The 19,210-nt window shown below is 42.0% G+C and overlaps 1 protein-coding gene across 1 annotated transcript; it reads left to right on the top strand.

The window, feature by feature from the left end:
• The first annotated feature begins 17,740 nt into the window (after window positions 1–17,740).
• On the top strand, window positions 17,741–18,970 carry LOC122730832 (tripartite motif-containing protein 77-like). The gene has a single exon (XM_043970315.1). It carries the CDS (start codon window positions 17,741–17,743, stop codon window positions 18,968–18,970), a length of 1,230 nt encoding a protein of 409 aa, XP_043826250.1.
• Window positions 18,971–19,210: the final 240 nt, after the last annotated feature.

The following is a 19,210-nucleotide window of genomic DNA, read 5'->3' as shown; positions in this document are numbered from 1 at the left end:
CATGAAGCCACAAAGCCCCCTAGCTCAACAACAAGAAGATGTCTGGGAATTTACATTCTTTCCACATTAAGGGAGTGGGTTGGGAAAATAAGGGAACATGTTGGTGTAGCACCTGAGACACTCCCTTTTTAGATACAGGACCCCCACTTACCCACCCAAGAGAAATTAGCTTAGGTTTGACATACTCTGGGGATCGAAGTCCTTGAAAAAAATAGTCCATTAGTTCCCATCAATGTGTTAATAATTACTAATCAGCCAGAGGGCACAATTAGTTCAAAGCAAAGGCATTTAATAAAATAGCATGTGAAGAACAGGGTCAAAGGAATATTTCATCCCTAAAATTGGGGCACACTCTCCCACAAACACACAAAGCATCAATGAAAAAATAAACACACCTAGGAAGCATGCATGGAAGGAGACATACATTGAGAATAATTGTGGGGGGCAGCTAGGTGGCTCAGTGGATAAAGCACCAGCCTTGGATTCAGGAGGACCTAAGTTCAAATCCAGCCTCAGACACTTGACACTTAATAGCTGTGTGACCCTGGGCAAGTCACTTAACCCTCATTGCTCTAAAAAAGAGAAAGAGAATAATTGTGACAATAGTGCATACACACTTGGAGGGGCAACTCATGTTTCTGGTGTTACAAGGCCACTGATGTCTCCTGGGACAGTTAGCACACTGCTCCTTCTAAGCCTGCTCCATATTGGTATAGTGTTGTGTGTAGTCTTTGCCAGGCATGTGGTCTCTAACAGATTTGTGCATATGGTGTGTAATCTGCCAGGAGTTGCTTCCTACATCTCTCATAATTACATGCCTCTGTTGATCTTTGTTTTTGTTTTGTTTTGTTTTGTTTGTGGAGCAATGAGGATTAAGTGACTTGCCCAGGGTCACACAGCTAGTAAATGTCAAGTGTCTGAGGTCGGATTTGAACTCAGGTCCTCCTGAATCCAGGGCCAGTGCTTTATCCACTGTACCACCTAGCTGCTCCCTCTGTCTATCTCTGGACTTCTGTCTGCTCCCAGTTTGGGGACTTCATCTCTTCAGTGCACCTTCTAACCCTCTCAGTTCCTGTTTGCCAGGATATAGTAACTAGGAAGTTCCTTCTTGAAAATGATAGGTTTTTCATCATAGCTAAAGATGTGAGGCCCTGGCACCCAGCTAGGATCAAAGCCAGGGCAAGTGCCCCCAGGATAGGTTTAAGTCTATCTTTTAACTCCTCTTCCCTACTCACTAAAAACTGAGTTTAGGCACAAATCCATTCTAATGTTTTGATTTAGAGTTAGAAAATCTCTGTAACTGCTTAAACTCTGATCAGTAAACTGCACCCCTTTGGGGTCACTTCAGGGAATGCCATTTTAATAAACTGATGAGTCCAAGGTCCCTCGCTTCTCCTCCATACCACCATGTTCTCAATCTCGAGACTCCTAACATTGGGACATGCAGTCTCTGCTTGAAAACCTCCACTAATTGGGGAAACTCTCTTCCTCAGAAAGTAATATATCCTGCTTTGGGACAGTGCTACTCCAGAGGAAATTTTTCCTTAGTTTAAGCACAAATATATCTCTAAACTTCTATACACTGCTCCTAGATCTGCCATCTGGGGCAAAGTATAGAATCATAAGGGAAGCTAGGTGGTACAGTGGATAGAGCTCCAGGTCTGAAGTAAGGAAGACTCATTTTCCTGAGTTGAAATCTGGCCTCAGACACTTACTAGCTGTGTGACCCTGGGCAAGTCACTTAACCCTATTTGCCTCAGTTCTTCATCTGTAAGATGGACTGGAGATGGAAATTAAAAACCTAATATCTCTGCCAAGAAAGCCCCAAATGGGGTCAGGAAGAGTCAGATACTACTAAAATGACTGAAAAGCAAAATAGAATCAGAGCTTAGGCTGGAAGGGGTTTTTGATATTATTGAGTTCAACCCCCTGATTTTACGGATGAAGAAACTGAGAATCCTCCAAGGTCATAATAGGTGGCAAAGATGAGATTTGAACCCAGGTGCTGGGCCTCCAAGTACAGTTTTCTTTCCAGTGCTCTAGGAAACCTCACCATTGTGCCTCCAAGAATAAATCTAATCCCTCTTCCCTATGCCAGCTCTTCAACTATTTGATGACCTGCCACTACATCTCTAACATTTGGTGATTCTTCGAGGTTAACTTTTTTTTTTTTTGGTGAGGCAATTGGGGTTAAGTGACTTGCCCAGGGTCACACAGCTAGTAAGTGTTAAGTGTCTGAGGCTGGATTTGAACTCAGGTACTCCTGACTCCAGGGCCAGTGCTCTATCCCCTGCGCCACCTAGCTGCCCCTGAGGTTAACTTTTGATCATTGAATTTGGAATCACAAGACCTGAGTTCAAATGATACTTCTGCTGAGTGCCAACTCAGTGACTTCGGCAATTTGCTTTCCCTCCTTGGGGCTCATCTCCCTTCTTTGTAAATAAAGGGATGGGGTACATGGAGCCTGGGGTCCTTTCCAGCTCTCCATTCTATGCACCACAGATAGATTTGCCATTTACACACTTAGAGGTAGCCAGTTGGGTGGTTAATAGTGTTTTCTGAGCTTGGCCCCAAGATCCAATGTCATCTCTATTCAATTTAAATAATTAACAACATCATGACATCCAACTTCCTACATGCCTTGCAATGGTAGAATACAAGTTAAGCATGCTCCCATTGTTTCACTGCCTGCCTTGTTAACTCAATCCAGACACTGTGCTGCACCAAGTTATCATGTTCTTAGGAGTCATGAAATCCCAGCATCCCCCAGTCCCTCTTACTGTCCCAGCATGGAACAGAAAATGGGCTGTAAAAATTAGAGGTTGCTTTAATTGAATTACTCTCCTAATAGTCCTTGTTCTCCAAGAACTGCTTACCCCCTTACAGGCTAAAGAGCCCTTTGTTGTTCAGTTTAAAACCAGTTGGTGTAAGTTGGATGAATATCAAATATTATGCTAATATCATAGAAAGGCAATTGGAGAAAGTCCGTGAAAGACAAGCACAGAGAGTGGAAGAAGACACTGAATTCTAATGCCAAACTAAAGTCTGGGAACAAAATCTTTAAAGTATTTTTAGTGGGATTTCTTTTCCCTCCTAGTGATTGTTCAGACTTTTATATCCCCAGATTTTGGTCTTTTCATATATTTAAATGCTGTTTTTATAAGCTGTGTTCTCTGTAATGTTCATTTCCCAAAACCTTTGCTCTTGCTTTTTTTTTTCTTTTGCAGAAATATCTACTCAGGAGACCCCAGCAAAGGAGGAGGCTGGGATATACTCCTCTTATAAGTGCTCATCTCTAAAGCCCCTTGTGGTCCATACCATGTGGTTATCTCTCCAATAGCTTGCTGCCCTCCATCCCCCTTCCCTATAAGCCTCCCATTAATATCCAGCAGGAAGGAATTGTTCTTCATGGCCCTCATTTTCCATCTTCTCAAGTCCATCTCCTGTAACTCAACCCCCAACTCCCCTTCACATAGCTCAGTTCTTTGCTGGTTTCTGTAATTCTGCTCCTGCCCAGCAGAAAGCATCTGTCACCTTCCCCAGGTAACAGCTCCCCACTAACTGGTCCCTGTGAAGAGATCACTCTGGTGCCTCTGCCTGGCAGAATGTGCTTATATCCTGAAGATGTGCCCCCAGGGTACCTTCAACCTTTGAAACCAAAAGGTTTCCAAATGAAAGTGACCAAAAGTTGAGTCAGGTGTTGCTGCCCTCAGAAAGGTTCCCTCTGGGAGCTAGAGGAACTCTGCTAGTATGGGTCAAACTTGTCTCTCTTTCCATCTCCGTGTTAGCTAGTGGCAAATTATGGCCATTGGCCCACTCTCTTCACCAGTGCTGTGGGACTCCAGGGATCAGAACTAAGACCAGGAAATGGAAGTTATAGGATCAAAATAGAAAGAATTGCATAACAAATACATATAACATATAAATCTACATATAACAATATACTCATTGGTCAATGAATCCAGTCCTTATGAACATGAGAGAGTATGAAGGGAATAAGCATTTAGATAAGACCTACTATGCACCAGCCACTGCTTTTCAGTTTGTTTTTTTTCAGGGCAATGGGGGTTAAGTGACTTGCCCAGGGTCACACACCTAGTAAGTGTCAAGTGTCTGAGGCCAGATTTGAACTCAGGTACTCCTGAATCCAGGGCCAGTGCTTTATCCACTGCACCACCTAGCTGCCCCTGCTTTTCAGTTTTGATCTCACTTGATCCTCACAACAACCCTGTGAGGTAGGTGCTATTATTATCCTATTTTACAGGTAAAGAAACTGTGACAGAGGTTAAGTGACTCATCTACAGTCACGCAACTAATAAGTATCTGAGGCCAGATTTGAACTCAGGTCTTCTTGACTCCAGGCCTAGCACTTTAACCACTTTAACCACTATGCCATTAGCTATCTTTCAATAGAGATCTTGACTGATTCAATCCCCATGTGGACTTTTGGGCATGATTAGACTGGTCAGTGGTTCCAGTTTTCTTACCGATAGTGAACCTCTTTGATTAGCTATAGAGCCAGAACATGAGTGAGTAGAAAAGGCCTTGGTCAACTTGGGCCTGTCCCTTTTAGCCTAACTGCATTCTGATGAGAGAAGAGAAATAATTCTTCTTTTTTTGTGGGACAATGAGGATTAAGTGACTTGCCCAAGGTCACACAGCTAGTAAGTGTCAAATGTCTGAGACTGGATTTGAACTCAGGTCCTCCTGAATCCAGGGCCAGTGCTTTATCCACTACCACACCTAGCTGCCGCAAGAGAAATAATTCTTAAAGGGAAAGGCAATGGCCTGATAATATAGGGATCTGTTCTAAACCTTTTTGCATTTATTGTTCCTTCTTCTAGGTCAGGGAGATTGGAGATGGCTACAGGTGTATGACCTTCAAAAGATAAGGAGAATGAGCTACCAAGACATATGAGAGTGGAAACCTTAAGGGCTGGGCTCAATGGCAGGTCCCCTGAGAAAGAGGAAAATGAGAATCTAAGAGGCTCCCTTCTTTAAGAGAATACATCTCATCCATCTTTTTATGCTAATTTGAGGTCTAGCATATCCTAGGTGTTTACTTAATGGTTCACAAAGGAATGAATGAGATTAGCTGCCAAAGTCACACAACCAGAAGCTAAGTATTCGACTCAGTCTAGGACTACTTCATAGTTTGCCTCTTTTCATTTCATCATCTCTACATGAATGAATTTACATCAGAGTTGTAGAATGTCAGAGTTACAATGGACTTTAGAACATAAAGCTTTAGAGGGAAGAGACTTTGGAATATAGAATGTTATAGCTGGATGGCACCTTAGAATATAAAATGTCAGAAGTGGATTCGACTTCAGAACACAGAATTTTAGAGTTGGAAGGGACTTTAGATTATATGGTGTTAGAGCTAGAAGAGACGATGATACACAGTTGTAAGAGCAGGATTGAAACCTGGGAGAGATGTTGGGAGCCATCTAAGCCAAACCCTTCATTTTTACAGATGAGGAAACAGACGACCAGGAGAGTAGCGTGTCCAATGACACGGAGAGTGAGTGACATGCCTGGAATTTGTTGTTGTTGCTGTTTTGGTTTTTGGGGGGTTTTTGTGGAGCAATGAGCATTAAGTGACTTACCCAGGGTCATACAACTAGTATGTGTCCAGTGTCTGATGCCAGATTTGAACTCAGGTCCTCCTGAATCCAGGGCCGGTGCTTTATCCACTGCGCCACCTAGCTGCTCCCAGGCCTGGAATTTAATTCAAGACTCCCTGACCACAAATCCAGAAATATTTCTGCACTAAGACAAGTTACAGAGGGGCAGCTAGGTGGCGCAGTGGATAGAGCACCGGCCCTGGAGTCAGGAGGACCTGAGTTCAAATCCAGCCTCAGACACTTAACACTTACTAGCTGTGTGACCCTGGGCAAGTCACTTAACCCCAATTGCCTCACTAAAAAAAAAAAAAAAAGACAAGTTACAGAAAACCTTAAAACATTGAATGTCAGAGCTAAAAAGGACTGTAGAATTCAGAGCATAGCATGTTAGCATCGGAAGCGATGTTAGGGAATATGGAAGCAACCAGGTGGCTCAGAGAACTGAGTACTACACTTGGAGTCAGGAATATCTGAATGTAAATCCTGCTTCAAACACTAACCAGTTTAGTGACCCCAGATCAGTCACTTAACTTCCATTAGCCTCAGTTTCCTCATCTGTAATATGAAGATAATATAGCACTTCCCTCACAAGGTTATTGTGAGAATCAAATGAGGTAACACATGTACACACTTTACAAGCCTTACAACACTTTACATATGCTAGCTAGCACTGTTTTTATATTGAGTCCAATTCTATCCTTTCACAGATTAGAAAATGGAGACCAAGAGAAGTGACTTGTGGAAGTCATTTGTCAAGGTCACATGAGAAGTTGAAGTCAAAGTTGAATCTGAATCATATGACTCAAAACCAGTGTGATTCCATTGGTCTACCTGGCCTTCCTCAGTTCAGCTGCTTTTTTAAAAAATATATTTTAAAAAACTAAATGTTTAGAAAATTTTAAAATTTTATTTTTTATTTTTAAATTTTATTTAACAATTTTAGATGTTTAACATTTTTTAATTTTTAAATTAAAAAAAATTTTTTTGATAGAATGTGCTCCTGGAAAAGGTCTTGGAGCAAGGTGAAACCCTACCAAGGTAATGCTTCATTGCCTTCATCTGTTAGAAGTTGGCCATGAACAGCCAAAAGCAGCAAGAAGCAGATGATAGGGGGGTTGTTAGGCACTGGGAAATGAACAGGGAAGCAAAATATGGGAAGTGAAAAATCCTGAATAGCCAAGAAGGGTCGCCTGTCCTTTTTGAAAAGTCCAGTCTCCTGATGTCTTTAGCACAGTCCTAAATGCAGGTTCCCCACAAAGTGCCCAAAATGGCCTCTCTGTTGCAAAGACTGCTTCCCCAGAAAAATAAGGAGCGGCCTCCCCAGCCTGAACATCTATCTCCTATTTTGACAGTTTCCGGGGAGCATGTTTGTGCTTTTAATAATCAAGGGAAGGCAGCTAGGTGGCACAGTAGATAAAGCACCGGCCCTGCATTCAGGAGCACCTGAGTTCAAATCCTGCCTCAGACACTTGACACTTACTAGCTATGTGACCCTGGGCAAGTCACTTAACCCTCATTACCCCAACAAATAAAATAAAATAAAATAAATAAAATAAAATAATAAAATAAAATAAAATAAAGAAGGGAAGGAAGGGAAGATTTCACAGGTGACCACTTTGTGCCGTTGATGAGTTAGATATGTTGTGTCCACAGCCTCCCCTTCCCTTAGGTAGGCCAATAAGTTTTTCCCTGCTTCTGAATTCTAGCATTTGGTAGAAACCATGAGAATGGGTAATTTTGTCACTTATGCATTGTAAGAAATAAAACAGGCCAGTTTCAGCTTTTTCCTCCCCTCTCCCTCCCCACTCACCCACTTGGAGTGTCAACCAAGGAGGTTCCAAATGAGTGCATTGATCAGGAAGACTTGGGATTCAATCCTACCTCAGACCCTTATGAGTTAGGTAGCCCTGGACAAGGCACTGAATATCTCTCAGCCTGACTTTCCTCATCTGTAAAATAAAGATTAAAAATGGCACCAACCTTACAGAGTTGTTATGAGGATCAAAAGAAATAAAAAGTACATTTTGCAACCCCCAAAGAACTATGTAAATATGAACTGTTTGTAAGTAAATAACATTTTGTTGTCATCATTGAGAAACACTTATTGAGCCCCAATTGTGGGCAGGATTTGGGTGGTCTATCCATTATGCCAAGCTTCCTCTCCAGCAGTACCAGAGAAGGAAAACCCTCACCATCATGGCACAGTGGATACAGAGTGACAGGCCTGAAGTCAGGAAGACCTGAGTTCAAATCAGGCCTGATACACATAGCTTTGTGAGTCTGTGCAAGTCACTTAACTCTGCCTCAGTTTCCTCATCTGTAAAATGTGGATAATAATAGTATCTACCTCCCAAAATTACTGTGAGGATCACAGGAAATAATTGTAAAACATTTAGCATAGTACTTGACACATAGTCAATGGTGGTGGTGGTGGTTATTATTATTATTATCCAATCTTTGCTTGATAACCTCCAATGAGGGAAGGAGGCGGCCTCTGGAGGCAGCCCCTTCTGCTTTTGAATGCTCTAGTTGTTAGGGAGATGTCACTTCTTCCATGAAGCCTCTAAATACCAAGTGGAAATCCTGCCACCTGAGAGTGAAACTCTCCCCCCTCAACCTTTAGTCCTTAGTCTGGGCTCTGCTTTATCCAAAAAGCAGAAGGGTCAGGTAGAAAGACCTTTGGGCCTGAAGCCAGGCCTCAGATGACCCAAGGTTTCACTCTCTGAGCTTCAGTTTTCAGCCCTGGAAAATGGAAATCGTAACACAGCAGCTACTTCATAGAATTATTGTAAAGAAAGTACTTTAAGAGGTAACAGCCAGCAATGGACTTTTGTTGTTTGCTTTTAAAGAGCTTGTTGAAAACCCAAATTGCATCAGTTTAACGAGCCAATGGAAAACAGACATGTTGGTTTTAATCTAATGCCAGCCATGGAAGAGGAGATTTCTCCCCGCCCCCCCCCCCCACTATGCTCAGTAGGCAAGTGTATGGTTTACCTCATGATAGGTCAGAAGAATTTTTTTTTAAATTAAAGTGATCACATTTTATGAAACATTTTAAAGAACAAAGTGCTTTGTAATGCTTAAGATCCTAGATTAATGTGGGCTGCATTCATAATATCACTCTCTCTTATAACATGGTCTCATTGAATGTACCTGCTCTTAGTCCAACATGAGATTGTAAAACCCTTGCAATCAGGCTTTATCTGACTTTATATCCCTAGCAATCATTCAGCCAACAAGCAGTGATTAAACACGTAATACAGAGGTTGCCAGCCTTTTTAGTTTCTCTGTGATACTTTAACTTTTCACTTATCCTCCCCATGCCAACTATTCAACATAAAAGGAAAGAAATTCTAAGCTTGTCATGTATATTCTCATAAGAAATTATATGGAGAGATTGATGATTTTTTTTCTCCCAGGGTATGCTAAAAATGTTATAACTTCATTGACTGAAAATCAATTTAGTGTTTCTGGAACATTTCAGTAAAATAATATGGGGCATACCAAATGTTCCCCATGCTCCTTTGACAAGCTTCTAATATGAACTAGGTAGGTGTACATATACCTAGGCTGGGAACTTTTCATCTGACTCTGCCATATAATAAATGCTTGATAAATATATGTTTTTGGTCATCTTTTAAAGCGTACTCCTGGGTGGAATAATATATTATTATGTCAAGTAGGCAAGCATTTGTTTTTGTTTTTTTTAGTAAGGCAATTGGGGTTAAGTGACTTGCCCAGGGTCACACAGCCAGTAAGCGTTAAGTGTCTGAGGTCGGATTTGAACTCAGGTCCTCCTGAATCCAGGGCTGGTGCTCTATCCACTGCGCCATCTAGCTGCCCCGACAAGCATTTGTTAAGTGCTTGCTATATGCCTGGCACTATGCTAAACTCTAGGAATACGAATATCAGCAGAAAGAAAAAAAAAAGTGTCTGACCTCAAGGAGCAAACATTCTAATGGAAAAAGACAACAGATAAAAGGAAGTTGAAAGAGGAAGGAGAGACAGGGCAGAAGGGTGGCTAAGTCAAGAGAATGAATGACAGTGTCCTCAAAATAAAGGTTTTTTGGGGAGAACTCATCAATGAGAGAAGGGGGACTAAAGGATGGAGGAAAAAGGTAGCTGAGGTATTGTGTCAAAATCTAGAGAAAGTCCCTAGCACCTAAATGAGTTTATGCTATTGCTTTCCTCAGGTACAAGGAAGAGCCTGGGGGAAGAGGGGCAGGGAAGGGGGAGTGGGAGAGCGAAGGAAGGAGAAAGGAAGAGAGAAAGAGAAAGAAAGAGAAAGAGGGAGAAGGAAGAGAGGAAGGGGAAAGGGGGGAAGGGAAGGAGAGTCAGAGAGAGAGAAAGAGAAAGAATGAGGGAGGGAAGAGAAAGGAGGGGGAAGGAAGAAAAGAAAAGAAGGAAGAAAGGAAGAAAAGGAAAGAAGAAAGAAATGGAAGGAAGGAAGAAAGAAAAGGAAAGAAGAAAGGAAGGAAAGAAGAAAAGAAGGAAGGAACTGTAAAGAATTAATTATTATTTGAGGTTTTTATGCCTCGGCACGCACTGACCTGGGGCTCTGCAAACCTTACAGTGCTCCACCCAGGGCTTGTAGCCGTTGCCATGGCGTTGGCACCTGACGTCATCACCAGTCGCCAATGCCTACATGGGCCTGGCAAAATTATGTTTGGAAGCCTAGTGAGGGCAGTCATGTGACTGTCAGAGCCGCCAGACAATTGGTTGGGGGTTGTGTGGGGTTTTGGGAAATGGGGAGAAGTCGCTATTCTAGCTGGAAGCTAGGCTTCCAATCATTATAATTTTGCCAGGCCCATGTAGGTGTCGGCAAGTGGTGATGACGTGAGGTGCCAGCCCCATGGCAACGGCTACAACCAGTGGGTGGAGCACTGTGAGGTTTGCGGAACTAGAGGCCAGTGCGCACGGAGGCATAAAAACCTCAAATAACAATTAATTCTTTACATTATAAAGAAGGAAGAAAAGAAGGAAAGAAGGAAATAAGGAAGTAGGAAGGAAGGAAGAAAAGGAAGGAAAATAATGGTTGTTATTTATATAGGTTTGACAGTGACAAAAAAATACTAATTGATGTACTTTATTGGAATTCAGTCCTTATGACCATCACAACTTATGATGTAGGTAGGGCTGCTCCTCATTTTAAAGATGAGGAAACTGAGGCTGACTGATCTAGTCATATTCCTAAAGTGACGCAGTGATAAAGCTCAAACGAAGTTCTGACTCCAGACTTCTTCCTACTACAGCACAGATGCCTTCCCCAAATGAAAAAAAAAGAAAAGTTCTCCTCAGTGCTAGTCACAAATACCAAAAGCTTCTCTGTAGGGGCCTCTGCCATAAAGCCAAAGCATTAATGAGCAGCTTTAAGGCACACCTTATTATTATTTACCCTTCTTTCATGTTTACAACTCCCTGGCAGTGCTGGGGGCATTGTCCAGAACATAAAGGCAAACACAGTCCCTTTAACATAAATAAATCAAACTCTGAAATATCATATTTTTATTTGGACTATGGGCTTTTAAAAAATAATATAGCAAAAGCTAGGGGGGTTTTATTCCCTTCCCTAAGTGCTGTGCTTGGGAAGCACTGATCATAGCAAAGGGCAGGCTTTTAAGGCTTCAGAGTAACAGAGGCTCTCCAATCACTGTGATGCCTCCAACCCCAGAGAGCATATTTAGAAAACAATGAACAGACTCACCGATTGTTCGGCTTCAAGACACTAGAGAACATGGACTCCAGAAAGTGCCTAGGTCAGCCATGTTTTCTTTCTTCTCTGAACCCCACTCCTTACTCTTTCTCCAAGGTGCTACTGCACCTTGGAAGCTTGCTCTGACCTTTCCTGTGATTGGCTATTTCCTTTCAAAACCTCCATTTTAAGGAACACACCCAAGCCAACCCTGTCTTCATTCTTTTCAGGGTTCTTCTCCTAATGGGCTTGGCTTCCCAGCACCACCTTCTCCTTCCCCCCAACCTTTTTTAGCTTCCTTTCATTGTTTTCTTCCCCCATTTGAGTATAACCTCCTCATGAGCAGGGACTATCTCTTGTTTGTATTTGTTTGCCCAGCCCTCAGCACTGGAGGTCCCATGTTATTCATCCTTCATTCTGGAAGAGGACCATGACATCATATAACATCATGTGATGGCATGATTTGCAATAAATTGGATTTAAGTGAGGGAGGGCTGTGCAAGGTCACCCAACCTCACTCTCTCCTTCAGAGCCATATGGGTCCAATGGCAAAAATGTACATCAGAATGATGGGAGATGGCCAAGGATGTTTAAGGTAATTGGGGTTAAGTGGCTTACAAAGGGTCACACAGCTATTAAGTGTCTGAGGTGAGATTTAAACTCAGATCCTCCCAACTTCAGGGCCAGTGCTCTATCCACTGCGCTACCCAGCTACTCACATGCACAGGGTCAACCCCCTACCAGTCTTATTTATTTGTTTGTTTTTGGAGTGTTTTTGTGAGGCAATTGGAGTTAAGTGACTTGCCCAGGGTCACACAGCTAGTAAGTGTCAAGTGTCTGAGGCTGAAATTGAACTCAGGTCCTACTGAGTCCAGGACCAGTGCTCTATCCACTGCACCACCTAGCTGCCCCCTACCAGTATCACCAGTGCCTCAAACATTGACTGACACAGATTTAGAGCAGAAAGAAAGAGGTCATCTAATCCCAACTACAGATGAGATCATTGAGAACCAGGTAGATGACATCAATGATCATGAGTGAAATTACTAAACAGCAGAACCCAAGTGGCTTAAGCCCCACCCCTGTTGCTTCCTCCACTGTACCAAACTGCCTCTTCATTAACTTCTGGGCTTCTGGATATGGGCTGATTCTTTCCCCCTTCTCAGCTCTCTAGTCCCCACCCCGCCCCCCCCCAACAGTTCAGCTGTTCAGCCAATGTTCCTGTTTATTTCTAAGGTTAGTGGTTCAGCAATAATGCCTGGTTCGAATTAAGCTCTCTTTGGACACACCTTTTAAAACAAATCAATGGCATTTGCATTTGTTATTTATTAAACCAGAGAGGACTTTCATATTAACAAGAGGTGAAATATGCCCAAGCTGGCCCAGAGGTGGATGGAAGCACCCTCCCTTAACTTATGTCTGCTCGATGATTGTTTGAATAGGTCATAGAGTTTTCTCAGAGGTTTATAGCTGCATTGGGTCATTCTTGCACCTCCAGCCTAACAACTGGGCCTAGAATTCTCTGAATTGACTCTCCCTTCTGCAGGGGAAACTGGATTAGGTTGGCCTGGAGAAAGCCAAAACTCTACCCACCCCACCACCTCAGAAGAACAACTTGATATTCATAATTCAGCAGGGCATCTGTTTAAGCATCTTTTTCCTTTGCAGGGCTTTGCTGAGCTTGATGGAGTCTACAGGCTTATATGGCCCCATAGAACTTATTTTTTGAGCCCCTTAAACCCAGACCCAGACCCAGAGAGACTAATGCTTCATCTAGCCAAATATTCCTAGGTCCATATAAGTTTTATGACTGTTATCCACCTCCAAATGATTTTTTCTTTAATAATATTTTTCCCAATTACATGTAAAGATGATTTTTAACATTCTTTTTAAAAACTCTTGAGTTCCAGATTTTCTTCCTCCCTCCCCCCCACCCCCTAAACAGCAAGCAATTTGATATAGGTTATACATGTGCAGTCCCACATGGTTTTTTCACTCACTATTGTGTGGAACTGCCTACTGAGACCAAAAATGACCACGAAAATAGATTCGTGTTTAATGAACCCAAAGTGCATGCCCCACCTTCCCTACCCCCACCCCAAGGGCACTGCTAGCCTTTGGCCTTGGTCTTAGCTTTCTTTCTTACCCTAGTCTCCCACTGAGCATCCCCCTCCCTCCCCCCCAAAAAAACCATATATACAGGCTTTTCATGAAGGAAGAGGAAAAGGAAATGCCCAAAGATTGGGGGATAAGGTCAAGGTTGGGATCCCCAGGCAGGGTTTATTCATTCAACTACTCACTCCTGAAGGACTGGCCTGCATATTAAGCACATATAGAGAATCTTAGGAATCAGAATTGGAAGAAATCTTAAGGGTTCATTGAGTCCAACCCTGTTATTTAATACAAGAAGAAACTGAGGCCTGGAATATAGAAATGATTTGCCCAAAGTCAATGACCTTATTAAAACACTATGTTAGACACATGGGGAGATGCAAAAACAATTAAGACAAGAGCCTTCAAGGCTCTCACACTCCAGCAGGAGGAAACACATAGCATGTGTATCAATACAACAACATATGTGAATACCAAGAACAATTTCTCAAGGATCTGGTCAAGAGATCCACAGAAGGTACCGGGCATAGACTTCAAAGGTGAAGAGCAGAGAGATTAAAAGAGTTGGAGCAGGGTAAAGGTCACTACTGTGGAGACAGTCTTTTCTCCAAAACCAGAGAAAGACAGCAAATAGTCCGTCCTCATCCTACAGCAGTATTGGAAGTAATCTCTTGATTATTTCCAATTTTTCCTGATATAGAGGGTTTGTACTGCTCTCTCCCCCATTAGATTGTGAACTCCTTGAGAGCAGAAACTGACTTTTGCCTTTGTTTGTATCCCTGGCATTTAGCATAATGCTTGACACACAAGTGCTTATTCAATGTTTATTGTGGGTATGTGGAGATGAGCTGGACACTGGGATGACAGTAAAAGTGAGAGTATGCAAGTTCCTTGCAGACAAACATGGAAAACCAGAAAGTGAGGGGTGAGGTGATCTTCTCCCATTGTATGAGGAGAATTCCAGCTCCCAGGTCAGTTTTTTGTCCTTCTTTCTCCAAGAGGACCATGACATTGGGAGGTGATGTCATGACTTGCAGTGAGGTGGATTTAATTGAGGCAGGGCTGTGCAAAGTCACCAGCCTCATTCTTTCCTCCAGAGCCATCTACGTGCATTGGCAAGATATTGATCAGGGCGATTGGAGTTAGCCAGCAGACTTGGGAGTGGTGGGATCATACCTCCCCAGAACCTCTGCAATTTGGAAGATTGGCATTAAGCAGGTGAGCTTTCTCTTCTTTTCCCCTAAATCCTAGCCAGCTAATGTAAACATTAGCTTCTATTGAGATGCAGGGCCTATTGCTTGCATCTCAAGTACCCTTTTATCTGAATCAATTAACCTGCTTCCTAAAGTAAAGAACCTTTGCAAAGAGGCTGGATTGACATAAAGAGGTGGAGAGGAAAGGAAGGGGTATAACTAAGGAGGAAAAGATAGGAGCCATAGATTGAATGAGACTTGTTATTCAGTTGTGTCCAACTCTTCAAGACCCCATGTTGGTTTTCCATTTCCTTCTCCAGCTCATTTGACAGATGAGGAAACTGAAGCAAACTGGGTTAAGTGACTTGCCCAGGATCACACAGCTAGTATCTGAGACCAGATTTGAATTCACAGAGATGAGTCTTTCTGATTCTAAGCCCAGGGTTGTATTCACTTCACCACTAAACTGCCCCACCTAGCTGAATGAGATGATTCCTAGATAAAAAAATAATAATAAATTCTAGGTAAAGTAGTGATGGAAAAGAGAAATTGGGTGGAGTTCTGGTTTATTAATTCCTCTTCTGCTCTGAGGCCCTGAAGATTTACAAGATCAAACTGTTAGTCCCCTTATCACTTGTTACTTATAAATGTTTTTACTCTCTATAGTTTCTCTTAAGTATTTTCTACTAAGAATTATAAGGAAATATAGTTGGATTGAGATGAGAAGAAGAGGGCAATGCCGAAGACTGGAAATAACCAAACATGTGGAAACCGAACCCATCGATCAACCAGCACTCCACCCCCACCCCATCCCCTATTCCCCATGACTACTTTTACACCCAGGATCTTTTTATCTAGGAAGTCTCAAACTATGGTTCCTGCTGCCTCCTCCTCCTTAGTCACATCCCTTCCTTTGCTTCCCAGCTCATTATGTCAATATACCCTCTGTGCAAAACCTCATTACTTTAGTAAGCAGTTTAATTGAATTAGACAAAAGAGTAATAAAATGTAAGCAATAAAGTGGATCGGTCTACTATGGCACAATTTTGAGATGTTTTCTAGGAAACCAGTGGTTTTCAGTGTTGAGGCTATACATTAGGTACTAATGGGTCCCTGATTCAGGGAAAGACAAGGAGATAACCCTCACTTGCTTAGTGGCCACTATCAGAAATGTGTTAGCTAATGCTCATGTAGATGGTTAGAAGGATAAACTACCTAGATTGCACAGGTGTTAGTATAGCTGGTTGATTGCACAGTCTTTGGAATGACACTGGAATAGTTTTCATTGTTCACTCATCTTTTCAGTTGTGTCCAACTCTTCGTGGTCTCATTTGCAGTTTTCTTGGTGAAGACACTGGAGTGGTTTGCCATTTCCTTCTCCAACTCATTTTACAGATGAACAACTGAGGCAGAGTTAAGTGACTTGCCCAGGATCACACAGCTAGTAAATGTCTGAGGCCAGACACCACAAAAATGAGTCTTGATTCCAGACCCAGTGCTCTATCCACTGGGCCATCTATCTAACTGCCCTGGAACAGTTGGCAAACTGTTAAATGAAAGATGCTAGTCAGAAGCTTTAAATTGGCATATGACAGTTTTGCTGTCATGTTTTACAAGCTTGTGAATCACATTGCATCTCAATAAATACTGATATAAAAAGGAAGTGCTACTCAACTGTCCATGTTGAAAAAACATTTCCTAGTGCTAAAGATTTTTCTAGGTTGATTCAGCTACTATCTGAAATTTATGACTTGCCATCATTGCTAAGCATCTCACTGTTCTCAACCATGTGGCTTAAAAGAAAGAAAACCAAAGGATTAGCTAAAAGGTGCATTCTGGCATGCACTTTTCAGCACTACTGGAGATCATAAGTCAAGGGCCTCTCACATTCATCTCAGGCATATCGAAGCAAGTCATTTGAGCTACATACTAGATTGTGGAGAGTGTTGACCATCAGAAACCTATCGCTTGTACAAAGGGCTGACCTTGACTGAGACCTGCTATATTGTTGATATAGGCTTAGACATAGTGGGTATGGATCTCAATTTCAAGTGTGGAAATAACAACAATAAAGTACTTTACAAATATGACCTTGTTTATCATCTTCATAACAGCCTTGGGAGGTAGGTGCTAATATTATCCTTATTCTATAATTGAGGAAAACAAGGAAGGCAGAGATAAAGTGATTTGCCCAGAGTCACTCAGCTGGTTAAGTATATGAGGTGGGTTTTGAACTCAGGTCTCATGACTCCCGAATCTAGAGTTCTATCTACTGTATCACCTAGCTGCCCATAGGGTTACATTCCATTTTTGTATGCCTTGCTCACCTATTAGAAGGTAAGTTCCTAGAAGGTAGAGGCAGTTTTTACTTTGTTTTTTGTATCCCTACCATGTTAAATGCTTGTTGATTAACTGACTGATTTATTATCTGCAAACTTTATTGGATTGGGTATTTGGGATGACTATCTATCTAAATTGTATACTGACTAGTGATTGTTTACAATGTTCACCTACAAACTATCCCAGGGTAGTGAAAGTGATTCGTCCAGATAACAGGTCTATTATTTGGGAGGTATAGAGGACACAGCAATGTTGATTGCCTGGAGTAAGCAGGACTGAGGTCCACCCTTTAAACTAGGTGGCTTAATCCCCATGATTTGCATGAACACTATCAATAAGCATGTATTAAGTGCTTTCTGTATGTCAGGCAGTGTACTTGCTGCTAGGCATTCAAAGACAAAAACAGAGATCAAACAGTCCCTGCCTTTAGAAAGCTTATATTCTACCGAGGAGATGTGTATATAAAAAACCACAATAAATGTTTATTTGTTCCTAGAGGTACTAAAACTTGAAAAAAACATAGCTCCATGGTACTTTCAGATCAAACCATGGGAATGATTTGCCCAGTCCATTGGGGTATGATAGGAAATAAAAGGAATATAAAAGGAATTTTCTAACTACAACCCAGATAAAAGTTTACAGAGGAAAAAAAAAAAGCCATTCAAAAGATGGACATAAAGATGCCAAAGGGACTATTCCTGCTCTTAGCTAACTCTTCTGCTGCTCACCAGAGTTCCTGGAAGAAAGCAGACAACTGGACTATCAAAAAAAGGATTATGGCTACAAAAGAGATTACTGAAAGTCTCCAGAATATGCTCACCTGCCACGTTTGTCAGGCCTATCTCAAGGACCCAGTGGAGGCTGATTGTGGACACAGTGTTTGCCAATCTTGTCTCAGTTCCTCCAGGGGAGTTTCTACGCCTACCTCTTGCCATACATGCAAGGAAATCTCCCAACCAAGAAGTCTTATTGCCACTTTAAGGAGAAGGGGAAAACTCCCTTTTTTTTTTTTGAAAAGAAGACCTTATACCTTCAAAAGATATCTACAGAAGCCTGAGGGACCCCCCAGCAAGTGTGACAGACACCAAGAGGATAAGAAGTTGTTCTGTGCTAATGATAAGACCCTAGTCTGTGTGTCCTGTTCACAGTCCCCGAAACACAAGGCTCACAACATCCTACCCATAAAAGAGGCTGCTAAGGGCTATAGGGGAAAGCTCCGGGAGAATCTGAAACATGTATATGAAAATTTAAAAAATGTTCACAAGCTAATTATTGACAAGAAGAAGATACCTCGGACATGGGCAGTTGTGTTGACAGAACAAGTAAAAATGACAAGAAAATCATTTGAGCAAAATTTTCAAGAAATAAGTGAATTCCTGAGTGAGCCAGAAGAGGAGGTCCACAGTCTGGTGGAGCTGGACGAGGAGGAGAATGAAATGTTTGAGCAGCTGAAGGAGAATGAGGAGCAGCAAGTAATCCAAAACAGAGAGAAAAAGAGGATGAGCAAGCTCCAACTGTTGGAGTACAAGAATGACCTGAGGGAGATGGGCATAGCACTGGAAGAAAAGGCTGTGATGGCAGATACAGACCTTCTTCAAGATTCAGAAGACATATTGAGCAAGAGTCGGTCGCTGTTGTTTCAAATGCCAGAACCTTTCACACCAAAACCGAGTGATTCTTATTGCATGCGTTTAAGACAATTTCTTAGGAAATTTCAAGAACCGAGACTGTTGCAATGTAATTATCCATATGAACTACCAGATGATGACAGAAAGAGGACTTTCACATTTGCAGATCTATCCTCTGGTCAGATGTATGCTATTTATACCTCTGGAAGTCTCCACTACATGAATGGGAGAGACAGACTATCTATTACCCAACTGAGTCTGAGTATGGATATTTCTGAGGAGGAAGACTATCCCCTTTTCACCTGTTACTGTTTGCCAATTGAAAGGGAGCCAGCTAGTAGTGACTTCTCTCCTAACCCTTCAATAGAATGGCACTAGGTCAGGGTCCCAGGCAAACCAAGTAGAGATACTTCAGGATGATCCTGGAACTATATCCCACTTTTTAATCTTATGTATAAAAGGGAGCCTAGTGGAGAATTGGAAGCTGAGTGCTTAAGTTTTTGTTAAAACTGTAAATACATTGTCTATTCCTATATTTGACAAATGTTGTCTGCTACAGAAAATCTGTAAAAGCTTGCCCATTTCCCTCTCTGACTTCAATTTCTATACCACGATAGC

Source organism: Dromiciops gliroides, chromosome 6 (genome assembly GCF_019393635.1).
Source record: "Dromiciops gliroides isolate mDroGli1 chromosome 6, mDroGli1.pri, whole genome shotgun sequence".
In the NCBI taxonomy this organism is placed as follows: Eukaryota; Metazoa; Chordata; class Mammalia; order Microbiotheria; family Microbiotheriidae; genus Dromiciops; species Dromiciops gliroides.
The sequence above is the reverse complement of the archived record's forward strand: the minus strand, read 5'-3'. Positions and strand labels throughout refer to the sequence as shown.